The 14,381-nt window shown below is 44.8% G+C and overlaps 1 protein-coding gene across 1 annotated transcript in view; it reads left to right on the forward strand.

Annotated features, from left to right (window-relative positions):
- The first annotated feature begins 1,022 nt into the window (after positions 1-1,022).
- The window catches only part of LOC137332786 (amine oxidase [flavin-containing]-like), a 47,844-nt gene continuing 34,485 nt past the window's right edge, over positions 1,023-14,381 (forward strand). Inside the window, exons 1-3 of the mRNA XM_067996723.1 lie at positions 1,023-1,071; positions 10,459-10,553; positions 12,450-12,587. Coding sequence (XP_067852824.1) covers positions 1,023-1,071; positions 10,459-10,553; positions 12,450-12,587 — 282 coding nt within the window. The remainder of the gene's footprint in view (positions 1,072-10,458; positions 10,554-12,449; positions 12,588-14,381) is intronic.

Consider the following 14,381-nt stretch of genomic DNA (forward strand, 5'->3'; position numbering starts at 1 on the left):
TTGAGGGCATGAATATAAATTAATTAATTCATTTTCTTTGCTTTGCTTTTCTTTCCCTCTCAAAGTGCTCATCTCAAGGGTATTTTTGATTCCCAGTTGGACACAGCAATTAATAAAAAATGCAGGTCATTAATTTTTACTTCAGTGTCTGTGAATGCTCTTCATTGCACCTGAGTCACATACTGCTAACTCACAACCTCTGAAGTTCTACCTATGTATAATCAACTGTCTCAAATCATAATATGAACTGGTAAAACTGCAACCTAACACTTTGATGTTTGTTGGATCTACATGGAGGTTCACTCTAGCCAGGAAAATGAAATGTTTTACAACTGCTAATTCCTTATCCCCAGAAAAATAGAATCATCCTGAGGGAACTCGTCAAGCTCCTTGAGAAGTTAAAATGGTACCATTACTATGCCTTGTCCAAGCAATGCTCCCAGAATACAGCTATTATAAGCTATCGACAATATAACTTTTGAGGCATTGGCTGATTCTTACCAGCAAATTTTAAATCTGTCTTGTTCCTGTCTCTTGTCCCTATAAGACGACAATTAGCTTAGACAGTAATAATAAAACATTGATTTGCTCAAAACTGTGACCTGAAATGCAGCCCTTTTTAGAAGCCTAAAGATATGGCTTAATTAACAGATCTGAGCAAGGTAATTTAATATTTGTGTTTAGTGTCTGGTTTTAGCCTTTCTCCTTTTTTAAATGTAATGCTATTATTTGTATATATCCAAATTAGATTCCCAGCTTTGGTTTGTCACTTGAAGCATCAAATGTATAGCCTATAACAATCTTGTCAATTGTCCCTCCTCTTGAACAGGAAGCTATTCATAAAGCAATCATACACGCTCCCTGGCTGGCAGTCAAAGGGATACACAGGTGCAGCCCAGAGCACACTAGTGATCATTGGTTGATTTAGTTGCAGCCTGGAACCAAACGGCAATAAATTGTCCAAAAACCATCACATTCAAGACAGCCCACAGAGAAGGCAAGTATAAACGGACACGGTGAAAATGTCCAGTGGAAAACAAGATGTGATAATCATTGGAGGGGGCTTGTCGGGTGAGTTTCTTTGCTCTTCTTCCTTTTCAGTTTTATGCACTTCTTCCACTACATCGTCCAGCACGAAGGGCTAAGAGCTCGATTCATTCAAATGAAGACAGTTCTGGGAGCAATTTATGCTTTATGAATGAAAGGGTATTTTGAATCAATAATTATGCTTTAGGACAATAAATCAGGAAACAATAGTCTGAATTGCTGTCACCCCATATTTGTAAGTGAAGGGGATTAATACTTTTATGGATATGATAGAATTTATGCATAATTTCTGAACGATGTAATTTTTTCCCAATTTATCCGAAGAATATTAAAGCAGCAAAATGTTTTGGATTTCAATTAACTTTAATTTAGTTTATTTAAAATGCAGACTCCATGTCTGTGGGCGCTGCACAAAACATATTGTAGTGAGCTATCTGTTACACAGAAAGCATTTAAATGCTGTCCTCTGTTAAAAGCCGAGCTGCAAACAACGCGTGTGATTTCAGAGCTGTTATAAATGTGGGACGCATTTTAAAGATGGCATTCTATATGGTTGCATTATTAGTCATGAAGCCAGTAACAATGTGTATTATCACTGAGAGTACAGACCTTCAGGTTAATCCTTCCTCTGAGCCAATTCCCCTTCTACCGCCCCAGCAATGTAATCAGCTCTCACTGTTCAAACAGGAAGATTTTTTTTTAGTTCAACAGGTAACTGAAAATAAACAAAAGGATGTAAAATATAATATGTTTTAATAATGCTTTTATTTTTTTAATGTATTATGTTGCTGTTTAAAAAGGATCCTTGTAGAGTAGAGATTAGAGGACTAATTTTGTGATCCCCTGAGCAAGGCTACCTGTCCAAGCTGCTTGCCTGGCCTAACTGGGCGGGGAGGGGCCACAAATGCCTTTGTGGAGACTGGTGCACCCCCACTCACTCGGCACCCCAGACATCACATAAAGCCCCAATTGAGACTTGCGGAGTCCTCACCCCTGGTTCCGCCCCAGCACATCATCTGCCTTGTAAGGGGCAGATGGAGCTGCTGCCTCTTACAAAGCAGCCATGAAACACCTGCAAATGGTAGAGTTCCGGTGTAATTGACTCTCTGCTGTTCTCCTGGGGGTTTCACAGGTCTCCCACTGGAATTACAATGGGCGGTCGGCAGATTCCCCACAGAATTTCAGGGCTCGGTGTCTATTGTTGAGGCTCCAGCTACTTAACTGCCATTATGATGGTGGGATAATAAAAACTGTTAGAGATTATGCTTAGGGGACGTGTTATGATCTTCCTTTTAGTAAACAAAGTCTTAGTGGGGGGTAATTCTAACCTATCCTATCTGACGGGAAACTGACAGGATTGGGATGGGCGCCCATTTTACACATGTCCATTGAAGTCAATGGAAAGTAATATCTGGTGGCTGTGTAAAATGGGCACCCAATCCAATCCTGTCAGTTCCACGTCCGGCAAGTTAGTTTAAATTACCCCTGGTGTGTGACTTGAGTAAGCCTTTGATTGATGACCTCAGTCTTCAGGGGACTATCGGTGCGCTAATTGTGTCAGTGCACTACTGCCCTTACTCCATACCCAACTCGCAATGAAAGATTGACGTTTGTGCAATGTAAAGAATGTAGTCCTCACAGCAATACTTCAAGGAGATCCAAATCCAGGTCTCCTTCAAAAAAAAATACAGATTGCAGAGACTTTGGGGTAGATTTTCAATTTAAGCCTGAGCATAAAACTGGCATTATGGATTGACTGCCGATTATAGAAACCGCCTGATTTTCATTTCCCTTGTACGGTTTCTATTATTAGTGGCCAATCCACAATGCCAGTTTTATGCCCTGGCGGTAAGTTCAAAATCTATTGTCGTGTTTCTTTTCCTGTTGAAAATTGAGTCCAATGATGCGTGCACATTGCATCCATAATGTCAGCAACACGGCATGCAACGTGCATTCTGACATCACAGATACAATGTACACTAATGCTCGGTCCTGATTTTTGGTAAGAAAACAATGGGAAATTTTGTGGGGGTTTCATTCACATTTGAGAGGAAACCATATTTTACCAATTTACTACAGAAAAAAATCTGGAAATTTATTGGTGGAAATCGGTAAAAACTGATTTTAATGATCCCTACATATATAAGAATTTGAATTTACATAGTGCCCTTTGTGATCTCAGGATATCCCAAACAGCTTCACAGCCAATGAATTACTTTTTGAGATGTAGTCACTGTTGTCATGCATAGAGTCACAGTAGTCAAATTGCACACAGCAAGATCCCACAAAAAACGATGAGAAAATGATCAGATAATCAGTTGGTTGAGGGATAAATTGTGGTCCTGACATCCCCCCTGCTCTTCTGTGAATAGAGCCATGGGATCTTTTAGACCTCCTGAGATAGTAGAGAGGGCCTCTGTTTAATGTCTCATCTGAAAGACTGTTCCTCTGACAGTGCAGCACCCTATCAGTATTGTACTGAAGTGTCAGCCTAGATTATAGGCTCAAGTCTCTGGAGCGGGGTTTGAATCCACAGCCTTCTGAGCACTAAGCCAAGGCTGACACCATATATTATCTTTCCTTTTGATTGGTCTGCCATGATATCATTGTATAAGAAACCACAGGAAATAATTTTCAGACGTCCTTCGACTTGAATGGGAAATGTGCCAGTAAAGTCAAAATTGTAGTAATGAATTTTTTTTTTTATTATTCATTCATGGGATGGGGGCGTCGCTGGCAAGGCCAGCACTTATTGCCCATCCCTAATTGCCCTTGAGAAGATGGTGGTGGTGAGCCACCTTCTTGAACCACTGCAGTCCTTGTTAGGTAGGGAGTTCCAGGATTTTGACCCAGTGACAATGAAGGAACAACGATATATTTCCAAGTCGGGATGGTGTGTGACTTGGAGAGGAACATTCAGGTGGTGTTGTTCCCATGCACCTGTTGCCCTTGTCCTTCTAGGTGGTAGAGGTTGCAGGTTTGGGAGATGCTGTCGAAGAAGCCTTGGCAAGTTGCTGCAGTGCATCTTGTAGATGGTACACACCGCAGCCACGGTGTGCCGGTGGTGGAGGGAGTGAATGTTTAAGGTGGCAATAAAGCTGCTTTGTCCCGGATGGTGTTGAGCTTCTTCAGTGTTGTTGAAGCTGCACTCATCCAGGGCAAGTGGAGAGTATTCTATCACACTCCTGACTTGCGCCTTGTGGACGGTGGAAAGGCTTTGGGGAGTCAGGAGGTGAGTCATTCGGCACAGTGTACCCAACCTCTGATCTGCCGTTGTAGCCACAGTATTTATATGGCTGGTCCAGTTAAGTTTCTGATCAGTGGTGACTCCCAGGATGTTGATGGTGGGGGATTCGGCGATGGTAATGCCGTTGAATGTCAAGTGGTTAGACTCTCTTGTTGGAGATGGTCATTGCCTGGCACTTTTTTGGTGCGAATGTTACTTGGCACTTATCAGCCCAAGTCTGGATGTTGTCCAGGTCTCGCTGCATGCGGGCATGAACTATTTTGTTATCTGAGGGGTTGCAAATGAAACTGAACACTGCAATCATCAGCGAGCATCCCCATTTCTGACCTTATGACTGAGGGAAGGTCATTGATGAAGCAGCTGAAGATGGTTGGGCCTAGGACACTGCCCTGAGGAACTCCTGCAGTGATGTCCTGTGGCTGAGATGATTGGCCTCCAACAACCACTACCATCTTCCTTTATGCCAGGTATGACTCCAGCCACTGGCGATTTTTCCCTCCAATTCCCATTGACTTTAATTTTACTAGGGCTCCTTGATGCCACACTTCGTCAAATGCTGCATTGATGTCAAGGGCAGTCAGCTCTTTTGTCCATGTTTGGACCAAGGCTGTACTGAGGTCTGGAGCCGAGTGGTCCTGGCGGATCCCACCTGAGCATGGATGAGCAGGTTATTGGTGAGTAAGTGCCACTTGATAGCACTGTCGATGACACCTTCCATCACTTTGCTGATAATTGTTAGTAGACTGATGGGGCGGTAATTGGCTGGATTGGGTTTGTCCTGCTTTTTGTGGACAGGACATACCAGGGCAATTTTTGACTTTGTCGGGTAGCTGCCAGTGTTGTAGCTGTACTGAAACAGCATGGTTACAGGTGTGGCTAGTTCTGGAGCACAAGTCTTCAGCACTACAGCTGGGATGTTGACGGGGGCCATAGCCTTTGCTGTATCCAGTGCACTCAGCCGTTTCCTGATGTCACGTGGAGTGAATCGAATTGGCTGAAGATTGGCTTCTGTGATGGTGGGGATCTCGCGAGGAGGCTGAGATGGATCATCTGCTTGGCACTTCTGGCTGTAGATGGTTGCAAACGCTTCAGCCTTGATTTTTGCACTCATGTGCTGGGCTCCACCATCATTGAGGATGGGGATGTTCATGGGAGCCTCCTCCTCCCGTTAGTTGTTTAATTGTCTACTACCATTCACTGTGGTCACCCTTTAAGTCACCTTTTAAAGTCCTAACTGTGCATTATATTTATTATTCGTGGGGTTTTGTTAGGTTGGTTATATTGGCTTTGCCTTGGAATTTGAAGATTTTTGGCTTCAGATTGTAGATTCTTGTGTAAAAATAAATGCCATGAGTGTACTGGAACAGCACACATTCCAGGAGGGCTGATAGTGGAGAGCTGCCACTGTTATCGCCCTAGCCAGGATCATGTGAGTATACAGAAATGTACATGGCATGTAGAAAATACCATCGCTTGTACTGGGCCACAATGGGTAGACTGATTTACAATTCATAACTTTATTGTATATGTGTCAAAGTTTAAAGAGTTTGTCATGTATCTGTCAGTACCTTTCTACCTTTTGCTTCTTTAATTGATGACTTAGAACAAAATGTTATCTTGACGTGGAGAAGAGGGAGATCCAATGTTATGGCTTTCAGGTGTTTAGGGTATAGCCCAGATTACCTCTAAAAGGAACCAACTTGTTTTACTGTACAGTGCTAGAGAATACATCTGGAGTATCCCAATTGATGTTGAGATCAAGATGTTTTTTGGTATAGAGTTATCCAAGGTTACTCTGGTTTCTGATGAGCTGTGATGTGCCACATTTTTCCTTAATGTTTGGTTTTAAACAATTCCACAAACCTGTGTGAAGATCTCAGATGAGATTTTTAAGAGCATTGTCCCAATGAAGTATTTCAAAGACGATGAAGGCATTTCCAGGGCAAGAGATTGGTCATTGTAACAATGCCCTTTTTAAGCTAGAAACTAAGGAGTGCACAAGAGTGACACTAAATGATTTGCTTGCCAGTCTTCCTTCAACCTTTTGAATGAGCACTTTGCCCGATGACCAGCCCAACACTGAGAACTCGCATGTGGGAAAACATATGGGTAAAGACACATATCCTGTAATCTGTAGCATAGCCAACCATCTTCAGCTGCTTCATCAATGACCTTCCCTCCATCATAAGGTCAGAAATGGGGATGTTCGCTGATGATTGCACAGTGTTCAGTTCCATTCGCAACCCCTCAAATAATGAAGCAGTCCGAGCCCGCATGCAGCAAGACCTGGATAACATCCAGGCTTGGGCTGATAAGTGGCAAGTAACATTCGTGCCAGACAAGTGCCAGGCAATGACCATCTCCAACAAGAGAGAGTCTAACCACCTCCCCTTGACATTCAACAGCATTACCATCGCCGAATCCCCCACCATCAACATCCTGGGGGTCACCATTGACCAGAAACTTAACTGGACCAGCCAAATAAATACTGTGGCTACAAGAGCAGGTCAGAGGCTGGGTATTCTGTGGCGAGTGACTCACCTCCTGACTCCCCAAAGCCTTTCCACCATCTACAAGGCACAAGTCAGGAGTGTGATGGAATACTCTCCACTTGCCTGGATGAGTGCAGCTCCAACAACACTCAAGAAGCTCAACATCATCCAGGACAAAGCAGCCCGCTTGACCGGTACCCCATCCACCACCCTAAACATTCACTCCCTTCACCACCGGCGCACAGTGGCTGCAGTGTGTACCATACACAGGATGCACTGCGGCAACTCGCCAAGGCTTCTTCGACAGCACCTCCCAAACCCGCGACCTCTACCACCTAGAAGGACAAGAGCAGCAGGTACATTGGAACAACACGACCTGCACATTCCCCTCCAAGTCACACACCATCCCGACTTGGAAATACATCGCCGTTCCTTCATCGTTGCTGGGTCAAAATCCTGGAACTCCCTTCCTAACAGCACTGTGGGAGAACCTTCACCACACGGACTGCAGCAGTTCAAGAAGGCGGCTCACCACCACCTTCTCAAGGGCAATTAGGGATGGGCAATAAATGCCGGCCTCGCCAGCGACGCCCACATCCCATGAACGAATAAAAAAAAATTACATCACCCTGTACATAGAGGAGACTGAGGAAATCCTGGAGGCAATTTTTTGTTTGAGCGTATATCGGGCGGGCGGTGGGCAGGGCATGCGATGTGCCTGCCTAAAGGCGTCAGCATAGGGTCCATATCATTATCATGGCCAGGCGTCATTTACATTCAGTTGGATAACCGCCAGTGCAAAATGCATTCCCTAATGTGGCTCGCGATCTGGAGGTGAGAAATCCAGCAGGGCGGCAAATTTTGAAGGGTCTACAACAACACCTTAAAGGGGAGGGGTGGAAGCATTGGAAGTAAAAGGAAGCACCAGTTTTGAAGAGCAAGCAACATTTTTGCAGCACGTACACCAGCAAGGAGGTTAAATGTGGAAGCCTTTAAACCTCAAAACCCACAAGTGACTGGCGTAAAAAAGTGTGCCAAATCTGCGTCTAGCTTTCCCTGACTACAGCTGAGGATCCCTTTAATGGACGCTGAAAATGGCGCTACCTGACTTCTATAGCTCCTATTTGGTGGACAAGAGCAGGGAACTGGTGGTAATCTGGCAGGTGAAGACAAAAATGGCATTGGGGGTCGTAACTGTATAATCTGACCCTGATTAACATATATAGTCATGAGTCTCTGCCTGTTTCTGGTGAGAGCACTGGCCGCCTAGATCACGGTCTGCTTGAAAAGCGGAACTGGTGGAAACCAAGCAGTAAGTCAGCGCTTCAACCAACTGGGTTATTTTGGTCCCACTACAGTTTTGAAACACAAACAGGGCTCTCTATCTCTGGTTTTCCCTCATTCTCTGAGAGAAGTACCTGCACAGTGATAATGCTGAGATTATAAGATGAGTGTGTGGCACAGTTCAGGGCCACTAACCAATATCTCACCACCCAGTGGCCAGTGTGTCTATGCTTCATCACCACACTTGCCCCATATAGAGAACTTTCTATGTAAAGGTTATAGTCCAGCAATTTTATTTGAAATTCACAAGCTTTCGGAGGCTTCCTCCTTCCTCAGGTGAATGTGGAAGGAGGAAGCCTGAGGAAGGAGGAAGCCTCCGAAAGCTTGTGAATTTCAAATAAAATTGCTGGACTATAACTTGGTGTTGTAAAATTGTTTACAATTGTCAACTCCAGTCCATCACCGGCATTTCCACATTATGTAAAGGTTGTGTGTGATCAAAGGGTTTAAATAACAATGGTAAAATAGCACTTCACTGAAACTATGTACAGAGGATGCATCATGTCCTGTTCACCTATCACCTTTGTGCTCGCTGATCTACATTGGTTCCCAGACTACCAACACCTCAATTTTAAAATTCTTATCCTCTATGGTGTCGCCCCTCCCTATCTTTGTAACCTCCTTCGTCTCTGCAACCCTCCAAGAACTGTGCATTCCACCATCTCTGGCCTTTTGTGCAACCCCCACTTCCTTCACCCCACGATTGGCAACTGTGCCTTCAGCCGTCTAGACTCTAAGCTCTGAAATTCCTTCCTCAAACTTCGTCTCCTCTCCGCCTCTCCCCTTCAAGAGGCTGCTTAAAACCTACCTCTTTAACCAAGTGTTTGATCACCTGTTCTAATGTCTCCTTCTTTGGCTAATTTTTGTCAATTTTTGTCTGATTACGCTCCTGTGAAGCACCTTGGAACATCTTACAACGTAAAAGGCGCTTTCTAAATGCAAGTTGTTGTTGTTGACTGTAGTGACACATTAAGAGTGCTTGTCTCTGGAGCTAAAAAAAATTGTAGTTTCATCAGAAATGCAAAAAAAAAGATTGCCAAAGATCAGTCTCATGCCATGATCATCCTTCTGTAGATATAGCTACTACAGTGGGAATGTTTCCTTGCAATAAACGTGGCAGTATGGACCTGTGGAGGAGCATGTTTCGGTATCTGAGCATGGTTCACAACTCTACAACAGAGCAGCATTTCCTTTAAATAAATTGGCCACTGAAATTGCTTACAAGGGTAGAATTTATGTACAAAATATATTTGATCATATTTTACATTTTTGTTAGCTTCATCGCTTACATTTTACCAGATGGCAACTCTACAACAGTCACTTTTGACAAAGCAAAATAGTGGAGACTTACTTTTTGACATTTTTAAATTATAGTTGAGCTACTGTGACAGGATATTGTGTCCTTAAAATGAATCAAATTAAGCAAGTTGTATGGTGTATGTGCCCAGTAACAACAGCTGGTGTTTGAGATCATTCTCATTTAGTTGTTTACAGCCCCCTTGCCGAGGCGTGTAATTTCCTGCTCTGATGCCGTACTCTGACGTGTATTGATTTACACCTCGATTGCTTGAAGAAATCGTCTCGGAAACCTTTATTGTACTGTCAGAGCTTCGGAAATGAGTGGGAGGCAAGCACTGTACTGAATGCAGATGGATGACTTCGAATTGATTTATATCAGCGAAAGATCATTATACTTTAAGCTTTACTGGTAGTGGAAGTAAAAGGTTCCTGCAGTGCAGACAGATTTATTTTGTCATTTTTGGAACTGAATTTGGTTGAGTTTTGAAAGAGAAACGTTTTAACATGCAGCTTTTCAAAAGGAGGGATGGTTAGCAGGACCAACAGGTGAAACCAAAGAATGGGGGACATACACACTCATTTCTTCATCTCAACTATACATCTAAGCTGTCCCATTTTAATCAGAATGTCACGACATTACTGATTCAAGGCTACTGCAGACCAACTTCCACCAGCTAGCCTCAACAGTATATGCTTCCGAGATGACATCTATTGACCAGAATTTCCCAGTCAGTTTTCACACAAAATGCTTCTTCAGTGGTCCTAGGCTTGCTACAAAGAATCACAAATGCCCTGACCCTGATTTTAAGTGTGCCCATCTTCAATTGATCAGTAGCATTTTATTTTGTTGCGATTATATCAACATCATGCAGAACTGTTAATGGAATCTGATGAATTAACATGGAATAGCTTTTTAATACAAAATTGTTTGCATTTGATGCAGCTTGGTTTTCCGGACTAGGTCTAGATTTGTCCTTGGCATAAAGACCCCACTAGTTCCTATATAATCCTATTGTCTTTATTCTCTAGGTCTGTCAGCTGCCAAGCTGCTGACAGAGGTGGGCCTGAAGGTAATAGTTTTGGAGGCTAGAGATCGTGTTGGAGGAAGAACATACACTGTTCAAGTAAGTAATGAAAATGACTCTGACTTCTACATTGCAGGAGTTGCATAGGTTCCAGAAATGCCAATTTGGGAGTTAGGTTATCATCAGGATTTAAAAGGATTTGGGCCATGTTCTGTGGAGGAGCAGTTCAGGGTCTGGGCCATGTTCTGTGGAGGAGCAGTTCAGGGTCCGGGCCATGTTCTGTGGAGGAGCAGTTCAGGGTCCGGGCCATGTTCTGTGGAGGAGCAGTTCAGGGTCTGGGCCATGTTCTGTGGAGGAGCAGTTCAGGGTCTGGGCCATGTTCTGTGGAGGAGCAGTTCAGGGTCCGGGCCATGTTCTGTGGAGGAGCAATTCGGGGTCTGGGCCATGTTCTGTGGAGGAGCAGTTTGGGGTCTGGGCCATGTTCTGTGGAGGAGCAGTTTGGGGTCTGGGCCATGTTCTGTGGAGGAGCAGTTTGGGGTCCGGGCCATGTTCTGTGGAGGAGCAGTTCAGGGTCAGGGCCATGTTCTGTGGAGGAGCAGTTCAGGGTCTGGGACATGTTCAGTGGAGGAGCAGTTCAGGGTCTGGGCCATGTTCAGTGGAGGAGCAGTTCGGGGTCTGGGACATGTTCTGTGGAGGAGCAGTTCAGGGTCTGGGACATGTTCAGTGGAGGAGTAGGTTATACCCTGGCATGAGTGAAGGATGTTTGGTCAGCAACATGTGACCCATGAGGAGTACTCATGACACATGCTCCACAAGGAGTGCTGCAAACTCTGACATGGTTATACAAAGTTTGAGCTGGAGGGAAGTGAGTATTCCAACACCTATGAGTGCAATCATTTTCATGTATGAAGTATAGTGCAGCTTATTTGCCCAGGTTGTCAGCATACAGGCAGTAACTAAGCTTTTTTTTAAACCATATTCCAAAGTTATATGTGAGTCCCCTAGTGACTCAATGGGACTGATAATGTGATCAGTGACTCCTGAAGTAGTGTTGTGCTTTGTATGCCAGAGCCTCACATTATAGGGCATTGGGCCTTATTCAGCACCCAATGCGCTTGGTGCCCCACGATGTGTACTGACCATGAGCCTGTGCATGAAAGGCTCATGAATGCACCGTTTGCATTGCAAGTGAGGCCTGATCCCCATAATGCAGCAGAAACCACCTGTTGCAAACAAGTGCTGGAGGAAGGGGCCACTGAGTAAATTGGAATTCTTTTCCTGGGTGGTCCAGTCCTTCCACTAGGGCTACTCAGCTTACTATGCCCTGAAGATTTTGGCCTCAAAGGGCCAACGTACTGCTGGTGCCTAAAAAGGTGCATTCAATTGCTGGAAATCTCTCCCCCATGACCTCAGAGCTCTCCCAGCATGTTATGCTCAATGTGCTTGGACCACCACAATGTTCCTGTACTCTGGAGCTCCCTCCCTTGATTTATTTTTTGTCATCTCCCTCTCTGCTTTCAAAAACCCTTCCGAGCACGCCTTTTCACCTAAACTCTCTCTATTTTGCCTTTCTCCCTCCTGCTGAGGCCCACTATTTTTTTCCCTCCTCAATGTAAAGAGATTTTTCTGTACACGAGGAGAGCAATAGTAATGTAAATTATTGTTGTTGCATTAGCAGTTTTCTACTGAGATGCAGGTGGCAGAATTAACCTCAGTGTCATTGAGCTGGAGAAGATTCCTGTTCCCAATCTCTATCAGTTGATCCCTCCTGGAAAGCGTGCACACGAATTTGTCTTGCCTGTGGTGCCCACACTGTTGAATAGCTTGTCAACAACCATTGTCAAGACTCACACATGAAGAATAGCAATTCGGTATAGCAGAAGGATGCTGGCACCCAGAGAAATGTAAACCAGCAGGAGTCATTGCCATCAGGAGAGCAGGCAAGAAATTAAGAAAAAAAATTATACAGTCTATTGATATAATTATTTCTCATAGGGTCCAGAGTTCCAGTATGTTGACTTAGGAGGAGCATACGTTGGACCCACTCAAAATCGAATTTTGCGATTAGCAAAGGAGCTGGGGATAAATACATACCAAGTAAATGAGAAAGAACAACTGATTCACTATGTGAAGGTAAAATATTCTATTTCATACTTAATTTATAGACATGATGATGTTTAAGGGAAATGTAATCCTGGAGAATGAAATTGTTTTACACCTTTTTTAACACTGATGCTATTACGTATGGACGTTAAGTTTGACAGATTGTGGACATTAGGTATGGCAGATTGTGAGCATTGGCTATGGCAAATTGTGGGCATTGGCTATGGCAAATTGTGGGCATTGCTAGGCTCTCCTTGCAATATCCTAAAAATGCACCTTCAGCCTGCCTCAGAGGAATAACTTCCATTGAACTAAGATGACATTTCTTAGTTGTGTGCTGCATGGCAACAGTCTTCAAGTACAGCAAGCAATTAGGAAGGCTATTGGTATGTTGGCTTTTATTGCAAGGGGGTTGAAGTACAAGAAAAAGGAAGTCTTGCTTCAATTGTACAGGGCTTTGGTGAGACCACATCTGGCATACTGTGTGCAGTTTTGGTCTCCTTACCTAAGGAAGGATATATTTGCCTTAGAGGTGACGCAACAAAGGTTCACTAGATTGATTCCTGGGATGAGAGGGTTGTCCAATAAGGAAAGATTGAGTAGAATGGGCCTATACTCGCTGGAGTTTAGAAGAATGAGAGGTGATCTCATTGAAACATATAAGATTCAAAGAGGGCTTGACAGGATGGAAGCTGGAGAGTCTAGAACTAGGAGACATAGGGCCCGATGTTACCAGGGCTGCGGGTTCTCAGCGGGGGGGCTATCGGGCGCGTGGGTAACGCGCCCGGTGAAATTAGTCAGCTCCCTGCGTGATTGTAGCATACAATCCACTAATTCGATCCACTTACCTGCTCCTCCGGGTTTCCCACTGCTGATCTGCGCGTCGGGCGGGCTGCGCATGCACAGTAAGATCTGCCAGCTGGAGGAGCTCTATTTAAAGGGGCAGTCCTCCACTGACAGATACTGCAACAAACAGAAAAAATCACAGCATGGAGCAGCCCAGGGGAAAGGCTGCTCCCAGTTTAATGATGCCTCACTCCAGGTATCAATACATGGGGTGAGGAGGAGGGGGAGGACAGAGATCTTCCCCCCGGCGGGCGGGAGGAAGTGGCCTGCCTCTGCCACCAGGAAGGCCTGGCTCGAGGTGGCAGAGGAGGTCACCTGCACCACCGACATATCGCCCACCTGCATACAGTGCAGGAGGCGCTCCAATGACCTCAGTAGGTCAGCCAAAGTGAGTACACTTCCTCTTTCCCCGTCTGCCACATCACCGCCCCCAACCCACATCTCCTTCTGCACTGCCAACACTACTCTGTCACATCACCCCTCATACCCACTCAAACCTCATCCTCATCGTACCTGCACCTACTCACCTCGCCAGTACTCATCCCGCCACTACCACTCAACCCAATCCTCATACAATCTCATGGCTCTATCTCGTACTCACCCTCTCATGCATCTCTTTCACGGCCCGCCTCACTCAACCTGCCACTACCTGTGCTGCAGCCACAGGGCATGCATCACATATGTGCAGTAGGCAGCGTAAGGCAAACGTGTCGTGAGCATGAAGGGGATGCACAAGGGTGTTTGAGGGTTTGTCATGGTTGTTACTTATATTGAATTTCTGACCAACTCACATTACATATTATATTGGCACCACTACTGCCATGTCTTCGTGAATCTTGTCTGGTCTGTGCAATAATGCCCTTTCCTGAGGATCACTATGAAGACCCACCCATTGTGTCACTGCATGTGGCATGAAGGAGGCTGCAGATGTCCACGACTACATGTCGAGTGATTCTGAGCCTCCGTGTGCACTGCTGC

The sequence above is a fragment of the Heptranchias perlo genome, chromosome 15, assembly GCF_035084215.1.
Source record: "Heptranchias perlo isolate sHepPer1 chromosome 15, sHepPer1.hap1, whole genome shotgun sequence".
Lineage (NCBI taxonomy): Eukaryota > Metazoa > Chordata > Chondrichthyes > Hexanchiformes > Hexanchidae > Heptranchias > Heptranchias perlo.